This window comes from Medicago sativa, chromosome 3 (genome assembly GCF_051527215.1).
Source record: "Medicago sativa cultivar Bolivia chromosome 3, Bolivia_mono, whole genome shotgun sequence".
Lineage (NCBI taxonomy): Eukaryota > Viridiplantae > Streptophyta > Magnoliopsida > Fabales > Fabaceae > Medicago > Medicago sativa.
Window position 1 is genome coordinate 37222937 of NC_140751.1, and position 20747 is coordinate 37243683.

The 20747-nt window shown below is 34.4% G+C and overlaps 2 protein-coding genes across 2 annotated transcripts; both read left to right on the top strand.

Moving 5' to 3' along the window:
- The first annotated feature begins 7090 nt into the window (after positions 1–7090).
- LOC146937444 (stomatal closure-related actin-binding protein 1-like) lies at positions 7091–15616 on the top strand. Its single transcript, XM_085751750.1, has 13 exons — positions 7091–7269; positions 7398–7686; positions 8195–8323; positions 9126–9218; positions 9837–9977; positions 10571–10639; positions 11228–11311; positions 11844–12024; positions 14058–14174; positions 14347–14405; positions 14701–14835; positions 15008–15157; positions 15281–15616. The coding sequence occupies exons 2-13, from the start codon at positions 7417–7419 to the stop codon at positions 15323–15325; spliced, it is 1473 nt and encodes a 490-aa protein (XP_085607876.1). The 5' UTR covers positions 7091–7269; positions 7398–7416; the 3' UTR covers positions 15326–15616.
- A 972-nt stretch (positions 15617–16588) lies between these two features.
- On the top strand, positions 16589–19698 carry LOC146937445 (uncharacterized). Its single transcript, XM_085751751.1, has 3 exons — positions 16589–16648; positions 17352–18283; positions 19271–19698. The coding sequence occupies exons 2-3, from the start codon at positions 17354–17356 to the stop codon at positions 19274–19276; spliced, it is 936 nt and encodes a 311-aa protein (XP_085607877.1). The 5' UTR covers positions 16589–16648; positions 17352–17353; the 3' UTR covers positions 19277–19698.
- The last annotated feature ends 1049 nt before the right edge of the window (positions 19699–20747 follow it).

The following is a 20747-nucleotide window of genomic DNA, read 5'->3' on the forward strand; positions in this document are numbered from 1 at the left end:
ATTAACAATGAGTCCCAGACTTCTTATTTTTGTCCTATAAGAAGAAAAAATAAAAATGAAGAGCACAAAGTGTATTTGTATGCAGGATGGAGACAGTTTATCAGGAAAGCAAACCTAAATGTTGGAGACACACTAAGTTTGCTGGTGGATTACCCCCCCTAATTATATATGTGTCGACATTATAAGGTAAATATACGTCCCAATATATGTCTCTTTTATAGAATTATATTGTAATTTATCCATCATGTACATGGACGTGTTTATATATATATAATATGTAATTCATCTCCTTTTTTGCAGGGGATGTGACCTTCCTACCCATGAAGCTACGTTGTTACCTTGATGAATCGTGTATTCTGTCAGCGTTATTTTGTTAGGGTATTTGTATTGTGTTGTGTTGTTTGATTATTCTGTAACCTAATGATATCCCACGTACTATTCCTAAGTAATATGTTTGAAGTTTTTTTTATTTATTGTGCATTCCCTTCATGATCCCGGCTTAATAGTCGGTAGGATTTTTTGTCAGGTGATATATTTTGAGTACTTAAACAGTGTAGTTTTTCCCTAAAGTGTTTTTGTTGTATCTAACTATCTGCGTCATCATAATTCATCATAATTCAAACGATAGAGTTAGATTAAGAATATAGTTCATTACCGCAAACACGTAAAAGGTAGCGCTGCCTCATTAAAAAAAAAGGTCAGCTACAATGGTCTTAACTGAGTTAGCCCCTCCTTTCTAATGGGTATCCTTACTCTATTGCTAATTCTTATATACCATTTTCAATGGACATATGTACCAAGTTGTCATGACCAAACCTTGAAAATACCAATTTCATTCCTTTCATGAGGTTTTCTTTCCTTGCGTATTCGTACCATCCCTTTCCAATGTGACATTCATTTCTTTCATGGTTGTTGAATATTATGCTCCACGTCTTGACTTCTCCACCCGGCAACTTGAAGTTAACGAATTTGGGCTTATCCACAAAGTATTCCATTGCAGCTTCACTTGGAATGTTCTACAGATAAAAAAATTTAATGACTTAATATTGATGCTTTGAGATAATGTGTTTATTCTTAATAAAGTTAGCTTATGAGGGAAGATGGTACTCACAAGTGCTTGGTCTCCTGTTGCACTCGACGAACTTAGTGTTGATGTCCACAGGATTCTTTCTACGCCACCGATGTTATTGATATAATCTGATGACAACGATGGGTGTTTAGATGAGAGAAAGACACCATCCTCCTTCAGGGAGGTCCTTTTCATATTGAGCGTTTCTCCCCCATTGTAGTCAAAAAATAAACTATCTCCAACGCTGATGTCCTTTATCTTCGACAGCTCTTGCCAGCTATCTTCAAAACATATGTGATTATTTACTATTGCCCATTCAATAGTCCAAGATGTGCCATCGTCGAGAATTAACCTCATGGGGTTTGAAAGACAATCGCTTAATACCATGGTAAATGAACGTGGTAGTATCTGCAAGATACATGTAATTTGTTAGGTGTTGATTGCACAGGTTTGAAACATTTGTAATAATGAACAGATATTATTTGATATTTACCATTACAAGTTTTGCTAGCATTCTTTCGGTGGTGATTGGTTTCACGAATCCTATTGGAAAGCGATTTCTTTCCTTTTTAGGAAATTTTACGAGCTCCATGTCGTGGTTGTATTGGTAGAGATTATACGACTTTTGTCCCATTTTCTCGAACAAAAGAATGCCAGCCTCTGGAATTATATACTTTGCTCTAATTTTCCCCAACCAAGTCCAAACCACATTGCACCGTTTTGCATTTCCATTCGCACGTCATGCCTTATATTCTTTCCAATGCAAATTGATATAATATCTCCGTCCGAAATTCCATGCTTGATGGCGTTTGTGTATTCCAATTTCTGCATCAATCAAAACAGAGTTGTTTAGGTTTTTTTTGGGTGAAAGTTATAATATCACTTGCTGATAGTAACTTGCAATTTTTTCTGCATGCATTCTTATAGTTACAAGAATAATCTATCGCATCCTACGGGATTAGTCATGGTTATTTTTTTGGTGAAATAGCATATATTGATTGAAAGCCTTGCACAAGAAGTGCATAAGGCAACTGATACAATCAAAGCTTACAAGGCGAAAGATGGTGTAAGGCAGCTACCAAAACAAAGCAGAAAAGTGCAAAACAAACCCACAGGCCAAGCCAATGAGTTGCCACAACTAAACACAGAAAAATAGCCAGTAAACCAGCTACAACTACGGCTACCACACAAACAACAAACAAAAGAAACAGAGGCTTCTATTGACAGCAGGCAGAACCACAGGCCAACAGGAAGAAAAAATGTCGCTCCAATCCAAACACAAAACTTATCTTCTATTCATGCATTTCAACTTGACCAATTGCAACTGATGGCTCTTCCTCATTCTATTATTCGTATCATTGTTATTTTCTCACCAAAGTAAAAAAGCCAAAAACAAACCTTTTTGTAAATATGTGTTAGAGCTGCTCAAGATGATGCCAAAATTGTGCTAAAAAAGTAACAAAATTAAACTTAAATTGCTAGATAACTTCACTACCGCAAATTAACCTTTGCAAGATAAAATGGCAGATTACATACTTCTCAATGGATGCAATATTAGGCGAGATGCTTCATTAATTATCACATATTTCATTGCCTCATAAACGCATATGCAACAAATAAGAGACCGCATTGTTATATTCACACAGAGAACAGGGTGCTTATGAGAGAAAAATGAAAAAAAAAAAGTTTTTTGTATTCCAGAGAAGAACAGGACCGTTGAATAGAAAATGGACCAAAAGAGTGCAACTTCTAATCAATCTTCATACAGTGGCAACTTGGAATGCAGAAATTGTTTACTTACAATTGATCGGTCTTCATATGGATGGATTACGACGGTGAACCTCTTTGATTTTTGATACATTGATGTATCTGCCATTGGGCTTGAGAATGAGGATTTTCAGTTATGGTGTTAGATATAATGTTATATGAGGTTGTGGGTTTGCAAATTGCAATGGCAACATTGAGTCAGGAATTGGTTTAGTTGTGAAGTCTATATTTTCACATAACCACTTTCTCGATCCTTCCCTGTACATGTCACATGTACCAAAATAACCTTTGATTTTATATATTTTACAAGGAACCATTCAATTGGTAATTATTAATGCACTGTTGTTGTTAGTAAGTCACGTGAGTATGTTTCAGCCAAGGATTTTCTACAGTATTTGTTGAGAGAATATCATCATTATAAAGATCCTTCAAAAAAAAATCATCATTATAAAGACAAAAATGGAGAAAAGATATTCTGGCATTCATTATATTGTAGCCGTACAATGAAAATAAGGAAAGTAGTGTCAGTACTTAAACTTCTGAATTAAATAATACAACGATTCCTCCTTAAAGGCTTAGATATAGAGATTCATTACCAAAGAAATATTACACAAAATATTACCTTATAATCTGGAAAAACTAATATAGAAATATTACAATATAATTGACGAATTTTCATCTGAGATTCTTGCCAAAAATAGAATACTTGCCAAGAACACCAAACTATCAACCATCGTCTTATTTGCCATGAGCATTTAAGAGAAATTATTTAATTTCTCTATCAAAACAGATGATAATGATCCATGCTATTGCCAACAATGGACCAACCGCAAATATAATTAACCCTACGAAACCTGCTCCTAATTCTTCGATATTCATGGAACTTATGAATAAAACGAAGGCCAGAAGAGTGATACATATGAGGAAAGTTTTTCCCATTTTGGAGATTTGGCTAAACAAATTGGTAGATTTTTTTTTTTTTGAGGGAAAAAATTGGTAATGGTGAAGAGTTGATGATAGGGTGAAGAGAATTTATAGTGATTTTCGTAGAGTGTCGGTTACTGTGGCCGTCATAACGATCATTATTGTTACTGTTGTAATGATCGTTATGATCGTTAATGTTACCGTTACTGTTGCAGTTAATTTTGAGTTTTGCTTTTACTGTTCTTACCACTTTTGTTAATGCCGTCGTACAATTATTGGACCAAATGTACTTCATCTACTCCTTGAATTTTTGTCTTGGGTGCCCCACTTATGTGTACTACCTCCACGTGACTGAATAGTTTCAACCCTGTAGACTAAGTACAATTATTAGCGCAAAATTTATAAATATTGTATTGTATGTACCTTTACTCATAAGATCTTCCACTATATAGTTATTATTGGGAATGCAAGTTCAATTCGCTTGGTGCTCGTGCTTACATACTACGTAGCGGACTCATTTCAATTACATACAGGTATTGATTTACCTTGAGGAAAAAATATGTTGCCTCTTTCCGCAACACTGGGAGAAATTTTCAAGGGGAAGACAAGAAAGGCTGAATTCACCACAATTAATATTAGAAATGTTGTGAGTTGTTAGATATTGATGATTTGTATTGTTTCTTTTTTTTTTACAAAATGATCTGTATTGTTATTATTATGTTATTCTAATAATTGAAAGTTCATTTTGGGCCTGATTTTTTATTTATTGTGTTATAGCCTTGCGGTGAAATAGATCCTTTGTTTTTGTGTTCATTTGGCGAAGAACTTTTACGATACTGGAAAGTATATAATGGGACTCACCAGCATACTATCACTTGGAACAGATCCTTTGATGAGCCACTTATAACTAATGGGTGGATTGAGATCCGTGAATTCTACAATCTACAGTATCAAAATCATCAGGTTGATTTCTCTTATTTTGGAGACAATATGTTCATTATCAAGGTATTTGATCAGTGTGAGATGGATCGTAGACTTTTTCCCGATTATCACTCTATTGCAATTGCTGACCATGATCCACTTACTTTCCAAGTTGTTGTGTGTGACATTGTTAGGGCATCTCCCCGGGTGACTTTGGTACATGTCAATCATTTATTTATATGTTTTGCTCCCTTATAGTAAATATTCATCTTGGTTTGTTTTTCTATGGTTTTTTTTCTTCAGACAATTCAGCCATGGTATGGAGAATTTATCACAAAGTTTGAATCCGAATACTTGATTCTTGTGGGACCGACCACCGACCCTTATTGGTTACCTATTGTTCAGTCTCATTTGTGTCATGGAGCTATTGAATTGACTGATCGTTGGAAGAAATTTTGTGTTGATAATGGATTTGGTTTCGGAGATGTGTTGTTGTTCAATTTTCGGAACATCAAGATTAGTAGTTGGGTTGATGTTGAAAAAATTGAATAGATATGTTGGCTCTCTCTGCTAAGTGTTTGGTTTTTTAATTCGTGTTAGAACTTTGTAGTTGTTGTTAATTATGTATTTTTATTGAATGTAATCCATGTTTTTAATCTATTTTTCTATGATGTATAACCTAATGGATGGGTTTAATGATGCAATTTAGTTATTTGTTTATGTAATTAATTATTGCGACGTCGAATCGTTTTAGCTTAAGAGATGTCAATCTTCTAACACAATACATGTGTCAACTGAGATTGTTTGATGGTGTACCCGTATATACGTATTCATGTATCAGAACACTCATTTGTCGTATGGGTTATCTTTTTTGCTTAACTTCGTCGATATAGGCTATAATAAAATGCACCCGTCGCCCCGTGCATCGGCACGGGTCGCACACTAGTTGCTTCTCAAAACTGATCCCCTAAAATGATTATAAATGTAATTTGGTTGCGGAGGGATTTACCATTTTGAAGCTATTATTTGTATTTGTAAAGTAATTTTTTATAGGAGTTAATTAAAAATGTGATTTTGTTAGAGACAAAATATATATTTTTTATATTATAATATTTTAGATCCAGAAACAGGAAAGTTAACCTAACTTTAAGTTATCATTGAGTTAGCTAGGGGTATACATGGGTTGGATCAACCCTGAAAATCTAATCAAACAAAAAAAATGTGGGTTGGGTTATTGGGCGAGTATGGTTTTAAAAATGAAAGATTACTCAAAATGAAAATCCCATAAAAAATAACGGGTTCAGGTAAAACCAGACTCATACCCAATAAACCCACTTACCCAATAATCCCAACATTTTTTTTATTTTCATATGGAAGAAGGAGAATACCAAAAGTTTTGGTCATAATCTTTCAAAAATAAAGTTTTGGTCATAAGTCTATATAATTTTCAAAATAACCAAAAAGTGCAACATCCTAATTTGTAACTCTAACATGTTTTTTTTTTTTTTTGAAGAAAGAGTAACTCTAACATGTTTTGATTTTCAATATAGTCTTGTGTCATGCAACTTTAGTTTGTTGCAAGTAGTTTAAGATTCTTGCATGTTAGACGTGAGGCTAACCAAGCTGCTCATTATCTAGCCCAATACTCTCTTCATAATCCCGATTGTATATGGATTGAAGAGACCCTACCTTGTATTTATGCAGTCTTGACTTTTGATTTATTGCCAAACTTTCGTTAATGAAATTTTATTTATCGTAAAAAAAAATAAATATTATTTGATTTATCATTTATTATTTTATTACGTTAAAATATAGTGAAAATAAGTTACACAATTTTTTTAAAAAAAGTTGAGTAATTTTTATGAAAATATGCTAGGACTCATCATTTATTAATTTAATATTAACAAAAAAATTAGAAAAATAATTTAAGTAACCGAATACCCAATCCAAAACATAAATTAGTGGGTTTGTCCAAACCGACTCAACAATATAACGAGTGATTATTTTATATCACCAAAACCAAAGTATTATATATGATTTTGGTCTTAAGCCGACCCAAGTATACCCCTAAAAACAATGCATGATAATATGTAGGGGTCGGGTTCGAAAGTGAGACGAATTCCAAACCGGAATTCAAAAGAATATACTCCCTCCGTCCCGGAATAACTGACCCATTTTCTAAAAAAAAGTGTCTCAAAATAACTGACTAATTTCAATTTTCAATACAACTTTCATCATTCCCAATACAATATAACACTAAATAATACTACTTTTATCATTCTCAATACAATATATTCCACTTTCCCCTTTATTTATACATTTTTCTTAATATGTGTGAAAAACAAAATTGTGTCAATTAAATTGGGACGGAGGTAGTAATAAAATACAGCTGAAAACGTTAATAACACTAAACCACCAGTTGAGGGACCAGTACTGGGGCGGCATTCTCTTTTTCCTTTCAAAAAAGCAAAACTATTATCATCTTTCTTCACCTACACTCTCTCTCTTTCTGCTACCTTCTTGGTGTATAACTAAATTTGAACAACCACTTCTCATCATACAATCTCAACCTTAACTACCCATCATCTGTAAGTTCAACCTTTGTCTTTTCTTCTTCTTTTATTTATTTATTTATTAGTAACATTGTTAATACGCTTAACAAAATTATCATTATTATTATTACATGCTAATCAGATTTCATTTTTGTGATTCACAGAGTTAATACTTCGCGAAAAATGACAAGGATGACCCGCAGTTTTGGTGACACTATGATGATGCATAAGGACGTGGTATCAGCTGATGTAATTTTTGCTTCTCTTCGATTTCCTACTTATCAAATTGGATCTAATAATCAGATCATGGATGACCCGAAAGTGCTATCGATGAAGGAGGTTGTTGCACGCGAAACTGCACAGCTGTTGGAACAGCAGAAACGTCTCTCAGTTCGCGACCTTGCTAGTAAATTTGAGAAGGGTTTGGCAGCTGCTGCTAAGTTGTCTGAAGAGGTTACACACATTTTCTATTTCAAACTTTACCTAACTTTCAAAATTGAAATAATTAAGGCTTAAATAGGTCTTTCGTCCCTGCAAATATAGGTCATTTGAATTTTCGTCCCTGAAGTTACTAATCCTTAGATTTTGCCATTGCAAATATTAATCATTTGAAAAATGGTCCTAATTACATCTGATTAGTAACTTCAGGGACGAAAATTCAAATGACCTACATTTGCAGGGGATGAAAGACCTATTTAAGCCAACCACCTCGCCCAATCATCACTGGCCACACGGGCACCACGTCGCTAATGACAGCCCACCTCAGCAAAAAAACCTAATTAGGACCAAAAGTCAAACGATTAAATTTTGCAGTGGCAGATTGGAAGGATTAGTAACTTCAGGGACGAAAATTCAAATGACCTATATTTGCAGGGACGAAAGACCTATTTAAGCCAATAATTAATGATGATAATAATTTGCAAAGAAATTCATGTCTATATTGTTTGATTGTGGGATTCAGGCTAAACTTAGAGAAGCAGCTTCACTAGAGAAGAATGTTCTTTTAAAGAAGATAAGAGATGGGTTGGAATCCTTAAAAGGGCGAGTGGCGGGAAGAAATAAGGATGATGTACACGAAGCTATTTCTTTGGTTAGTTCTATTTCCAATGTTTGTTTGATAATCTCTCTTGCAGTGCCTTGTTTATGTACCAATGTGTGAGTATATATTCCGCATTGTCATTGTTAAAGAGTCCCTGTCCCACATCGGACAAAAGATGGCCTGAACATGGGGGCAATCCTCACCTCACAAACCGGTTTAGTGGGGTTGTGTTAGGCTCAACCTGATTTCTAAGAGTCATGATAGTCTTTCTTGATTGTGGTATATCTGGACAGTTGAGTGCCCTTTACAACCAATGCCATGTTGCTAGAGGCCTCATATACGAGTCATGGCCTTCTGTGGAGCTGCTCGGTACATCAAATATTTATATTTCATTATGTGATGTTTTAGCAAAAAGCAAGTTATGTCATCATTTTTAGAGATTCTGATACATTTGGCGACTACGGAGCATTTTAGGTGTCATTATTCTTTAAACATTAATGTGTTTCTTAATAACTTTGTTGTATTACTAAATATTTCCAGCGTGATTTCAAAGAACTTTTAATTAGGGGTGGGGTGGGGGTTTGGGGGGACACTCACAGAGGGAGTAGATGGAGACAGAGTAGAATTATGAGAGAATGGATGAGGAGAGATGTAATGAGAAGTCTTTGAGAATGAATAATGGGAAAGTTTTCTTCAAATTTAGATCAACTTTAAGTTTTCTCATGTATATAATACTAAAATTAGTGACAAAACTACAATTTTCTATAAAATATTTTTTCCATTAGTTTATTTGTGCTTATGCAATCTTTTGCTGTAAACAACTGTAACATATACAGTAGTGTTCAATCTGCAGGTTGAAGCCCTTGCAGTTCAGTTAACTCATAGGGAAGGGGAGCTAGTACAACAGAAGGCTGAGGTGAAAAAGCTAACAAATTTTCTTAAGCAGGTGATGTTAACTTCTTCAATCTCTCTTTTGGTGATAGAAAAACAGATATGACTGCAGTAATTGAAAGCAGAACAAGATCAACAATGACACTAATGTCAAGATGACTCCAACCCTCTCAATGTTTGTTAAAGAAATTCTCTAAAGAGAACTGTGTAATGAACACCCCATAAAAAATTGAAGCATCATGATTTCTTTAACCTGCTAGCATTCAGCTTCAACCAAAGGCATCACAAATTGCACATTGCCACAAATTGAGAAGCGTATTATTGAGTTGAGAGAAAGAGTTGAATAATTGGAAAGTATTTGCAATTTCAATGATCAATAGATAGCAAATTTTTGATTATTTCATATAGAAGTACATATACAGTAAACAAAATGCTGTGTGCTGCTGTACTTCAATCTGTCTATTGACCTATTAGGCTGTCTAATTTGTCTGGGAATGAAACACTATTGGGCTGTCTAATTTTTGCTTCCTTTTTATTTGATCATTACGTTGAAGATAACTTCAATATTTAGTTCCCATTTGTGAAATGGATTCTTTTTCAACTCAAATCCTCTATACTTGGCTTTGCAAAGAAATTTCCTTTTCCAAGGCTGAGTATCTAGATTCATTTGTAGGCTTCTGAAGATGCTAAGAAACTTGTATATGAGGAAAGAGCTTTTGCTCGTTTTGAAATAGATAATGCCCGGGCAGCAGTTCAAAGAGTGGAGGAGGCTCTTCAAGAGCATGAGAAGATGTCTCGAACTTCAGGAAACCAGGTTCATTTTATTTCCTTGTCATTTATGTTTCCCCATTTTTAACATAGAGAAGGGTCTAGTTGACAACTCCATTTGGATTTCAAAACTCATGTATGATCTAGTTTTGTTGGCTGGACAGTACTTAGTCAAGGATGTTAAAACACAATCAGTGGCCTGTTCATAAAACTTACAAGCAATTTCTCTTGTTTCTGTTTAAAGATTTCTTTAGGATAAAACAAGGATGTCAGAATTTGTGGTAGTATGCAGTTGGGATGAATTCGTCTCTTTTTACAGACCTTTTTCCGTAAAATTTAATAGTTTTATTGCTTCTCTGGTGATTTAGTGCATGGGTGTTTAATCATTTGTGATATGTATTTAATCATTCTTGACTCTCTTTCCTTTTTCATTATGTATATTCTCTGTTAAGAAATATTTTTACAAGAAAATTAAACAAAGAAAGACTCTTCAATAATCAAAATACTGGTTGTGTGAATAGAAAGTGTAACTGTTATCGGTTGATATTTCCATGATGTATCGATTGATATTTTTGTGTTGTATCAACATAGACTGAGAAAAAATTATTTTAATAAAATTTAGTTCTGTGGGATCTGTAGGACCTGGAACAATTAATGAAGGAGGTTCAAGAGGCTCGAAGAATCAAAATGCTGCATCAGCCAAGCAAGGTATCTCTCATCATTTATCAATCATTATTATTATTTGAAACACCCTCTTGTTCGTGGTTGCAGTTCCCTGACCCTACCTCTCTTAGGTTGTGAAATCGTTAGGAAAAATACTGTGTACATACATACGTAGTACATGAAGTACATTTGATTTGAATTTTCAAGCCTTGTTTTTTCTGTTTTTTTGTTAAGGAAGTTTGATTTGTCTCGACCGTCATGACAGTGCCATATTTGTTTATTGTTTATGAGATTAAATGTTGATATGTTTGTTTTGCTTGCTTTCAATAGTAGCTACTTAGCAGGTCTCTAATGATGTATGACCGCTTATATCTTTCAAAACTTATTAAATAATTTGAATCAGTACAAGTGCAAGATATTGCATCTATGAAGGTGTAGAATGGATTCAGAGCATTTCAGGGAAAAATATTATGATTATGGCTGCAGTATTTTGTGTGCATGATTGATATTCTTCTCCTTTGTCGAAATACCCTTCTTTCCACTACTTTCTTTGTCTCGTCATTTGTCTACGATATTGACATTTTTATGATTATTTTGAGGAAATCCAATAAATTGATTTCTGATTGCTTTTAGGTTATGGATATGGAACACGAGCTTCAAGCATTAAGGACTCAACTTGCAGAAAAGTCTAGACATTATCTTCGACTCCAAAAAGAGGTATGCCTATCATGTTATGCCATTTTGAAGAGGTTGTGATTTTAATTATGAAATATTTACGACTTTGATGTACAATACAAGACTTTCGCCATTGTTATTTTCTTCAACATTATCCTTTAGTTAATCTTATATTGGGTAACATCGATGTGGTTTTATATTTTGGTGTTCAGTTGGGTAGTTTGAGGATCTATTTTTGTGATATTGTACTCCCACACTGTCTTGCATATATCTTTCATACTGTTAAATTCTTTAAACCTACTCAGTATCACTTTATTGACTATAATGAATAAAATATTAAAATTAAAATGCAAAAACATTTGAATCTTCCATATTCCTTCCTCAAGGATGTAATGTGAGCTATGGAGTTGGGAGGATCTTCGAAGAAGGTCTTATATGGTTTATTTCTTGGCCTTTTAATCCTTTCTTTCATCTGAACTGAAGTGATTGATACGTTTCTTTGATTAAATTGAGGAATAATATAATTGTCTTCCATTCTAAGTTATCACTGATTTTCTTCCATTTCACTTTTCAGTTGGCAAGGGAAAAGAAAGGAGAGGAAAATGTTCCTCATTTATATGAATTAGAAGGGACTGAAACATTAGGCTCATATTTGCAAATTCAACCTTGCTCCAATAATGCCCCCGAACTTTCAGAATGTTCACTTCAGTGGTATCGAGTATCACCCGAAAGTGCCAAAAAGGAACTTATTACCGGTATATCTTCCAAAAGTTTTTCATTTCTCTTGGTGAATAGCTTTTGAAGGTATCTATTTTGCTTTTCAATGGTGTTCATGCGAGTCAGTTGGGTATCCATCATTGGACTCATGATTTCTACTTTTATCTAACCTCTGGTATATTGTGGTTGGGTATCTGTCATTCATTTTACTTGTCCCAAAATGAGAAAATTAACATAATATCATTTTAGTAGAGGGAAAAAAGTAATTCGGCCCAAAGAACAGGCCATTCTAGTTTAAAGAAAGAGAAAGAAACAAAGTATATAGGGGATATTAAGGGGAGTGGGACATTTATAATTGGTTGAAGGGGAGAGAGAGAACAGAAAAAGAACAGGCAGCAATGGCATGAATGGAGAGGGAGAGAAGATACATGAATCACAGGACAATTGAGAAGGACTATATGAAGGGGTAGATAAAAGGAAGAGGACATCAGAAAATTTATAAGGGACTTTTGGGACTAGGCTGAGAGAAGTTAGTTGTTCCTCTGGAAAGAGGTTTCTTAGTTCTATCTATTAATCTTTTTCCATCTTAATTCATCTAGCAACGAACAAAGCTACATTACAATTTCTGTTTGTGAGGAATATTGAGAGTAGAGGAAAAGAGTCATGTTAGTTAAGATATTCGCAGTTTGTTGACTAAAAGTCACAAAAGGTAGACATAATTCCCGCATCTAATTTCTCCTTTACGAAATGAAGGTCAATCTCAATATGTTGGGTGTATCATGCTTAACTGGGTTGTGGGCTATGCTAATAGGGGCTTTACTATCAGAATATAATTTCAGTGGAAGCTCAATTTTCATTCCTCCAGGACTCCTTCACTACTCCTTCAATGGAAGCTCAATTTTCATTCCTCCATAATCCTTCACGAATTCCCTGATTTATAGCCGTAAACTCAGCTTCTGCACTACTTCTGCCACAACTTATTTTTTGCTTCTCCATGTCACAAGATTTCCCTATACATTGGTACAATATCCAGAGGTTGATCTTCTGCCTGTAACTAAACCCAGACCTGCCCAGTCTACATCAGTAAAGATAGACACATTTCTTTCACCGGTCTTCTTAAAAAATAGACCATTTCGGGAGTGGCCTTCAAATATCTGAGTATTCTATCAACTGCCTCAAGATGTTCTTCATAAGGAGAGTGCATAAATTATTAGTAAATAATTGCTACCGACCCAATTTATCATCATATGCAATATATAATTAGCTATACTACAACTAATACTATTAGTAAAAAAATTAGTAGGACATAAAATATGTAGCTCCCAAATGTCTGCATTCATGTACACATCATTTTGTGTCTATCAGGGTACCTCTTATAAACAACACTAATGTTGAAATTGAAAAAAGAAAAAATAAAAGGTAACCAAGCCAATATACCCTTTATGTCGAACAAAATATATAATTGCTCCAAAGAGGAGTTATACTTTCCGTCATATCGGCCAAATTCTTTGAATTAGCCGAATGGAATATATACCTTGAAGCGCTTCTCTGTCTGGTTTGTACTATTAGATGCAACGAGTAGAAAACTACCATTGACGAGCACAAACTGTGAGTCCCTTAAACAGAGTCAATTATAATGCCATATGCTTTCCAGTATTCCAGGAGGTTGGAAGCTCTGAATCTCACCTATTCATGAACTTACATGTTTGTTACTTTACATGTTAACATTGTTTGGCATAGATCATAATACGGTTTTCTCTATCTGCTTCAAAAGTAAATTTCCTTTGTAAGGATAGTAAATCAGATGAAGGATAGTCCAATCACTAGAGGTAGCAGAAGACCGAAAACACCTATAGGAGACATTATGACGTTGTTTGATTCATGTAGGCAATTCCGCCTTGTGGGATAAGCCTTCTCTATTTATGAAGAATTATGAGAAAAACTACCTACTCTGCCATTAACTTGCACAAATATGTAAAGGATATTTATTGATATTGATGTTATATCATTATCAGGTAGTTTCATCTGTTTTTTTCCTTTCCTTTTATGTAACACGTTTTTGTGTTCTCAGGAGCTACCAAATCAGTTTATGCCCCAGAACCTTTTGACGTTGGACGCATATTGCAAGTTTGTATTATTTCAGAAGGCTTGCAGATCACACTGTCAACCACCGGTCCAATTGAACCAGGTTTGGCTACAATGCTGGATCATGCACTTTTTATTAAGTAGTCAACAAGAATGGCTTCTATTATTTGCTTCTATTTTAAACTATAAAGTATCTGTCTTGTCAATTCAAAGAAATGGACCTGTTTTTCTGTCCAATCAAGTTGAGGTTAAACTGAGTTTTTATTTGTTTTCAGCTGCTGGTTTGGGAAACTATGTAGAGGCACTTGTTCGAAAACATGACACTGAATTCAATGTATGTCGCTACAATCCTTTTAAATTTGTTTGGTCTTTCCTTTTTTCCCTCTTATAATTTGCAAGAGCATCAATATAAGTTTATCATTTTAATAATTGAGATTTTATGTAAGCTTTATCATTCATCGCTTGTTCTTGTATATGGATCCATCCATGCTTATAATAAACCTTCAATTAGTGTCTAGTTTTGGTAACTTGTAGTTGTGTCTTGATTTGTCAGTATTTCACTATATGAAATTTGAAAAGTCTGACCAGATTCAGTGACAATAGTAATAGTTATATTCAATACTTTGCAGGTGGTTGTAACCCAGACAAATGATTCACATCATCCAACTGAATCCATTCATATACTTAATGTGGGAAAGATGAGAATGAAGCTTTGTAAAGGGAAAACAACAATTGCCAAAGAATTTTATTCGAGTTCAATGCAGGTATTTCAACTGTGGTAACTGTCAATTCTGGATAACTCTTTATTTAGCCTGTTATAAATACTGTTTTTAACATTTTCGGTGTCTACCATTTTGATATTTTCCTCTCCCACTCTTGCTTCTTGTTGTCATACACTTAGTTGTGATGTTTCTTTTTATCTCTTGTTTTCTTCAGCTTTGTGGAGTTCGAGGAGGTGGGAATGCTGCGGCGCAGGCACTATTTTGGCAACCAAAGCAAGGACTCTCTTTTGTATTAGCATTTGAATCAGAGAGAGAAAGGAATGCAGCTATCATGCTTGCAAGGAGGTTTGCATTTGACTGTAATGTATGTCTTTCTAAACTATTTACAATAGATACATGTTGAAATTAATGCCATATTTGTTAGGATTTTAGCATTCATGTCTCTTTTTTTCACTCCATTGCTAAATTTCCAATACCTTAATTGCAGATTGTTCTAGCTGGTCCAGATCACAAAACTCCTTCAGAAACATGATGGACTTGAATGATATGTTCTCGACTGTAATTATTTGAGTTTCCCTCTTTGGTTGTATTACATGTGGGTAAAAGTTAAATATGCCTTTTTATTGTGCTATGGAATCATACCTTGTGGTCTGAATTCCTTTATATTTTTCTTTCACCAACAGTAGGGCATTTTTTTTGTTAGCCTTATGAGTGATAGTTGATGAAAGTTTAGAGTACAATTATGGAATTGGTGGAAGCCAATGTCCAGTGTTTGAGCCTTGAGGTGCTAATTGATGGTTTTTTATTGATTGATTGATCCAAATATTGTCTGAATTTTCTGCATTGTACTTTTTCCAATGGATTTACTTGTTATGAGTGATGGTGAATTTATTTTCTAGAACCATGTATACTTAAAGGATTGGAATACCCTTAAAGGACATGATCCAAGTGGTTTCGGTTGGATCATGTCCTTCGCATTGTACCAAAATTTCTTCAGTCACTCCTTTGTGAAGCATAGTGCGGCGAGTTTTTAAGATTCAGAGAGGGAGGACTTGGCAGTGATCGCATGTGGTGGAAGGGGGCTAAATCTGAACATCTGGTTGGCCATGACCTCACATTGTCGCATTAGGACGATGAAACCATGAAAGGAAAAACTAAATATACGTGAAAATCACTTATTTCAACAAAATGGAAGGAGAACAACAGTTTAGAGGTGATTTTATTTTATTTTATTTTATCAAAAATTGACTCTAAATCACTATTTTTATGGATGAAAGAGGAGAAACTAGGTTTATAAATTGGGGTGGTGTCCCAGGATAGAGAGAGATATAGATGTATAACTTAAATCTCATTAAAAAAAGTTTCGCCCTCATAGTTTCACTCTTTTGCGGAATTGATCATCTATTTTAAAATTTAAAAGTTTTAGTTGTTCCATAAAATATTTAATCTAAAATATTGCGATACGACATTTTAAATAAAGTTTTTAAATAAATTTTCTAATAATTTTAATTTACCTTTTTCGATCGCCAGATCATATTTTGTATAAAAGAAATCACATCACCAATTTTTCAACTCAAAAATATATTGATGATCAAAATTATCAGATTTTAAAAAATAGAGGAACAAATCCATATAAAGCTGAAAAATAAAAGGACCAAAGTTTCAATTAAACCAAAAAAATAAAAGAACTCAAATGGACGGCTATCACTAGTCCTAGATACTTGTGGCAAAATCTGGACCGTCAATGAGCTGATGGCTCTCATAATCTTGATCTCCCACTGTTCTTTACTGTTTTAAGCACCTCTCTCTCTCTCTCTCTCTCTCTCTCTCTCTCAGTTTCATTTCAATCTCCCAGGTACTTCTTTTTGCTATTTCCAATTATTCATTCAATGTTATTTTGCTTCATATTTTCCCACCATGGTTTTTTATGTATTTTTGTGATCATTTATTAATTTTTGATGTTGTGATTCTGGGAACCCTTCATTAAGAAATTACTACTAGGAAAACCACATAGCACATAGGTAAAAAAAAGGTTGAACAAGACCACATAGGTAAAATTGTTAATTAAAGTGTTTTCTTAAACTGGTCATGTAAAATTTGTATTAGGAATTATTGACCTGTTTGTATGATCTTGATTCTCTATGGTTCTTCAAGCTCTTGATGAACAAAGTTAATTTTATTTTTTTTTCATTTGGTTTATTGTGATTGGATTTTTGTCCAATCTCATCCCCCGTTGTTACAATCTAGTGGTTTGACTGTGATGACATTTTATGTGTAGACCTTGATTTGAACCCGTCCCCCATCCGCGTGTGTCTTTAACTGAATATATGTTGGCCACTTATGAAGCACGGGTACGGACACCGGACAGGACACGGACACTAAGACGCTGACACCCCTAATAATTTAAGAAAACCACATAATTCAGTGTAATCATATGTGTGGGTGTTGGACACCGTGTCCGACACCGGAACACACCTAATCCGAAAAGAGGTCCGTGCTTCATACCATGAGGCTAAGAAGAAAAAAAAATCTAATTTGATTTACCCTTTGCTATGTAGAGATGTCGACATCGGATAAACCAGAAATAGTGAAAAGGGGTGAAGAACAAAAGGAAGGTGAGGAAAAGGGTGGATTTCTCAATACAGTGAAGGGTTTCATTCAAGACATTGGGGAGAAGATTGAGGAAACAGTTGGGTTTGGGAAACCAACTGCAGATGTTTCGGAGATACACATTCCTAAAATTAATCTTGACAAAGCAGATCTTGTTGTTGATATTCTCATAAAGAATCCGAATCCGGTACCGATTCCCCTAATTGATATTAACTATTTGGTTGAGAGCGATGGGAGGAAGCTAGTTTCGGGTTTGATACCGGATTCTGGTACAATCCATGCACATGGAGAGGAAACGGTAAAAATTCCTGTTACTTTGATTTATGATGACATAAAAAATACATATGCTGATATTCAACCGGGAAGTATCATTCCTTATAAGGTGAAGGTTGATCTCATAGTTGATGTTCCTGTGATTGGAAGGATCACTATACCTATGGAAAAAACTGGAGAAATCCCGATTCCATACAAGCCTGATATTGATCTTGAGAAAATTCAGTTTAAGAGTTTCTCTTTTGAAGAGACCGTTGCTATTCTTCATTTGAAGTTGGATAACAAGAATGATTTTGACTTAGGACTCAATGCCCTTGATTATGAGGTATGGCTTGGTGATGATAGGATTGGAGGTGCTGATCTTGCAAAGTCTGCAAAAATTGAAAAATGTGGGATTAGTTCCATTGATCTTCCAATTACCTTCAGGCCGAAGGATTTTGGGTCAGCACTTTGGGACATGATGAGAGGAAAAGGTACAGGATACTCTATGAAAGGACATATTGATGTTGATACACCCTTTGGAGCGATGAAATTGCCTATTAGCAAAGAAGGCGGTACTACCCGTCTCAAGAAGAGTAAGGAGGATGGTGGAGATGATGATGATGAGGTTTGCTAACTTCTTTACGCTATGTTTCTTATTTTGCTCTTACACCCTTTTGTGTATGCATAATTGCATATATATGTTAATGTTTCATTGTTGAAACTGAAATTTGTCTAGGATGTCATATGACCAAGCATGATAGTAATAAATTTAATTGACTCACTAGTATCTTGCATTTGTGCCTCAAGAATGTTGTTTTTCAAATTCTGATGGTAGTATGTTCTTTCTGACGTATTCATCATAATATTATTCAGCATTGTTAAATGGTCGCTATGGCGGAATAACGTGGTAGTTCTCTTTACACAATTGTCATAGCCAATTTGTGAAGGAATGCCTTCCATGGCGGCCCTAGGCCGCAATGGTGTGTTTATATGGTGGATTTTTGGCCTCCTTCCATCCACCATGGACAACACCGGTATAACTAATGCCACCCCTAACTTGTAGAAATTTGATTGTTACTATATTTGTTACTTCAGGGGCTTACTTTGATTCTAGAGTTTTAAATTATTGTCTATCAGAGTTTCAATATGGACAATTTAGTTATGTTAAGGAACAAATCAAACAAATTTGTACTTTTTCCCATCTCAACTTGAAACATAAAATAGATTTATTGAATAATCTGTACTATGAGGTATTCGATTAAAAGAACATGAATAATTAACAAAAGCAAAAACCGAAATTCAGGATGTTGACACACATTTCTTTTACTTGATTGACTGAACTTATCGTGTAAAAATTGCGTCTATCTCTCACTTCATTAGCATTCACAAGTCACAAGTGTCAGTAGGATCCCGTCTATTTAATATCTGTGAAGATGAATGCAAATTTTTTACAAAATGAAAACATGTGAAATTTTAACACTTTAACACTGTGATCTTTACTGTTTGAAGTATTTCTTTTAATGGAAACCAACTGTTCCTTGTATCTCTAGTGTATTTAAGTATATTCTTATTATATATTGTCATAAGCCATTAACTATTTTTCCTTTTGTAGGATTGAAGAATAAGTGGTAACAAGTTATTAGTATCAGTTCTCATATTTATTGCTTAGATCCATTATAAAGTTAAGTAAAATGGACCTGAACTTAGAGGCATCACTTCTAAACCTGAGAACCATTTGTGCATCTTGAGAGATCAAGTTGTGACGTTCAAAATAGATGATCCTGTCAGCGTTCATTGTGAATATCAGTTGCATTTTGGATTTCACTCTTCTTCGAGCATGGTTCATGTTCAAGTTCACAACATCCGTAGCTCTACCTTGTCACGGGTTTTAGATGAACATTGTGTGTTGGTTTGTGCCTCTTTTATTTCTTTTTTTGAGGGAGGGTTGTTGTTTGCTTTGTCTTGTCGAATTGATCGTAATACTCAATAGTGTGTAATCTGTAGAAGTTATTCAAACTTTAATATATGATATGTTACATATTTTAACTGTACTGCACAAATTTGTTACCTACGCCATATGTTTCACTAGTTAAGTGTACTACTCATAGTTTTAAATTAAAGAGTGCCCCTGAATGCCCCAGTGGCACTCGTTAACATTTTCCTTTGAAATTTTAATGTCTCCTTTTGTTGAGACGGAGGTGAGTTTTGGTGGGTTGTTGTCTCTAATAGGTGTAGTTTAGTATTCTAATAATAAATCTCCTATACTCTGTACATTTGGAGGTTCAATCCAAAAAAGGAGACTAACAATTACTTTTCCCTTAACTCCTTTCAAAGTAGTAAATGTCATTTTGATCTCTAAATATGTAAAACGGTGTTATTATAGTCCTTGGTTATATATTGACATTGCAAAAGCATCTTTATGTGTCTTTCGTTACTAGTTTTATGGATTAAAATGGCTAACGAAAAACATATTCAAACAAGTCAGGTTCATCAAATTCTTCACCTTTCGCAATCATTGTGCCTCTTATAGCATGCTTAGGAATATTTTCTATTAAGCATTTCCTCTCTTCAACTCCTTCATTTCGAAATTTTTTTATTTGTGCCCTACTTTTTGCCAAAAAATCCAAAACTACCCTACTTTTTCAGAAAATTGCAGAAATACCCTACTTTTTCTGACTTTATGGTACCACTCCACTTGGAGTTGCGGGGTACCCTAAAAAGTGACAAAATTTTTGTCCTTATTGTACCCCTCTACTCCAAGTTGAGGGGTATTTTCCTATTTTTTTTTCGAATTTTTTTACTACCACTCAACCTGGACTTGCGTTGTATATATGGCCTTTTTTTAAAAAAAATTTAAATACCCCTCTACTTGGAGTAGAGTGGTATAATAAGGACAAAAAATTTTGAAACATAGTTTTACGTTAAAGCATGCATAAAAAGAAAATACTTCATCCGTCCCATATTAGATGACCTAGTTGACTCTGACACACGTACCAATGCTTATATTTTATCTTTGATATCTTCAATTCTCTGTTAAAAAAAATTATGAAAATTTAATATTTTAAAAATATTCATCGAGACGAATCCAT

Coding starts and splice junctions, on each gene's coding strand:
- LOC146937444 (XM_085751750.1), top strand. CDS start 7,417: ATGACAAGGATGACCCGCAGTTTTGGTGACACTATGATGATGCATAAG. Junction 11,312..11,843: donor ATCTTCGACTCCAAAAAGAG/GTATGCCTATCA, acceptor TTCACTTTTCAG/TTGGCAAGGGAAAAGAAAGG. Junction 14,836..15,007: donor TTTATTCGAGTTCAATGCAG/GTATTTCAACTG, acceptor TGTTTTCTTCAG/CTTTGTGGAGTTCGAGGAGG.
- LOC146937445 (XM_085751751.1), top strand. CDS start 17,354: ATGTCGACATCGGATAAACCAGAAATAGTGAAAAGGGGTGAAGAACAA.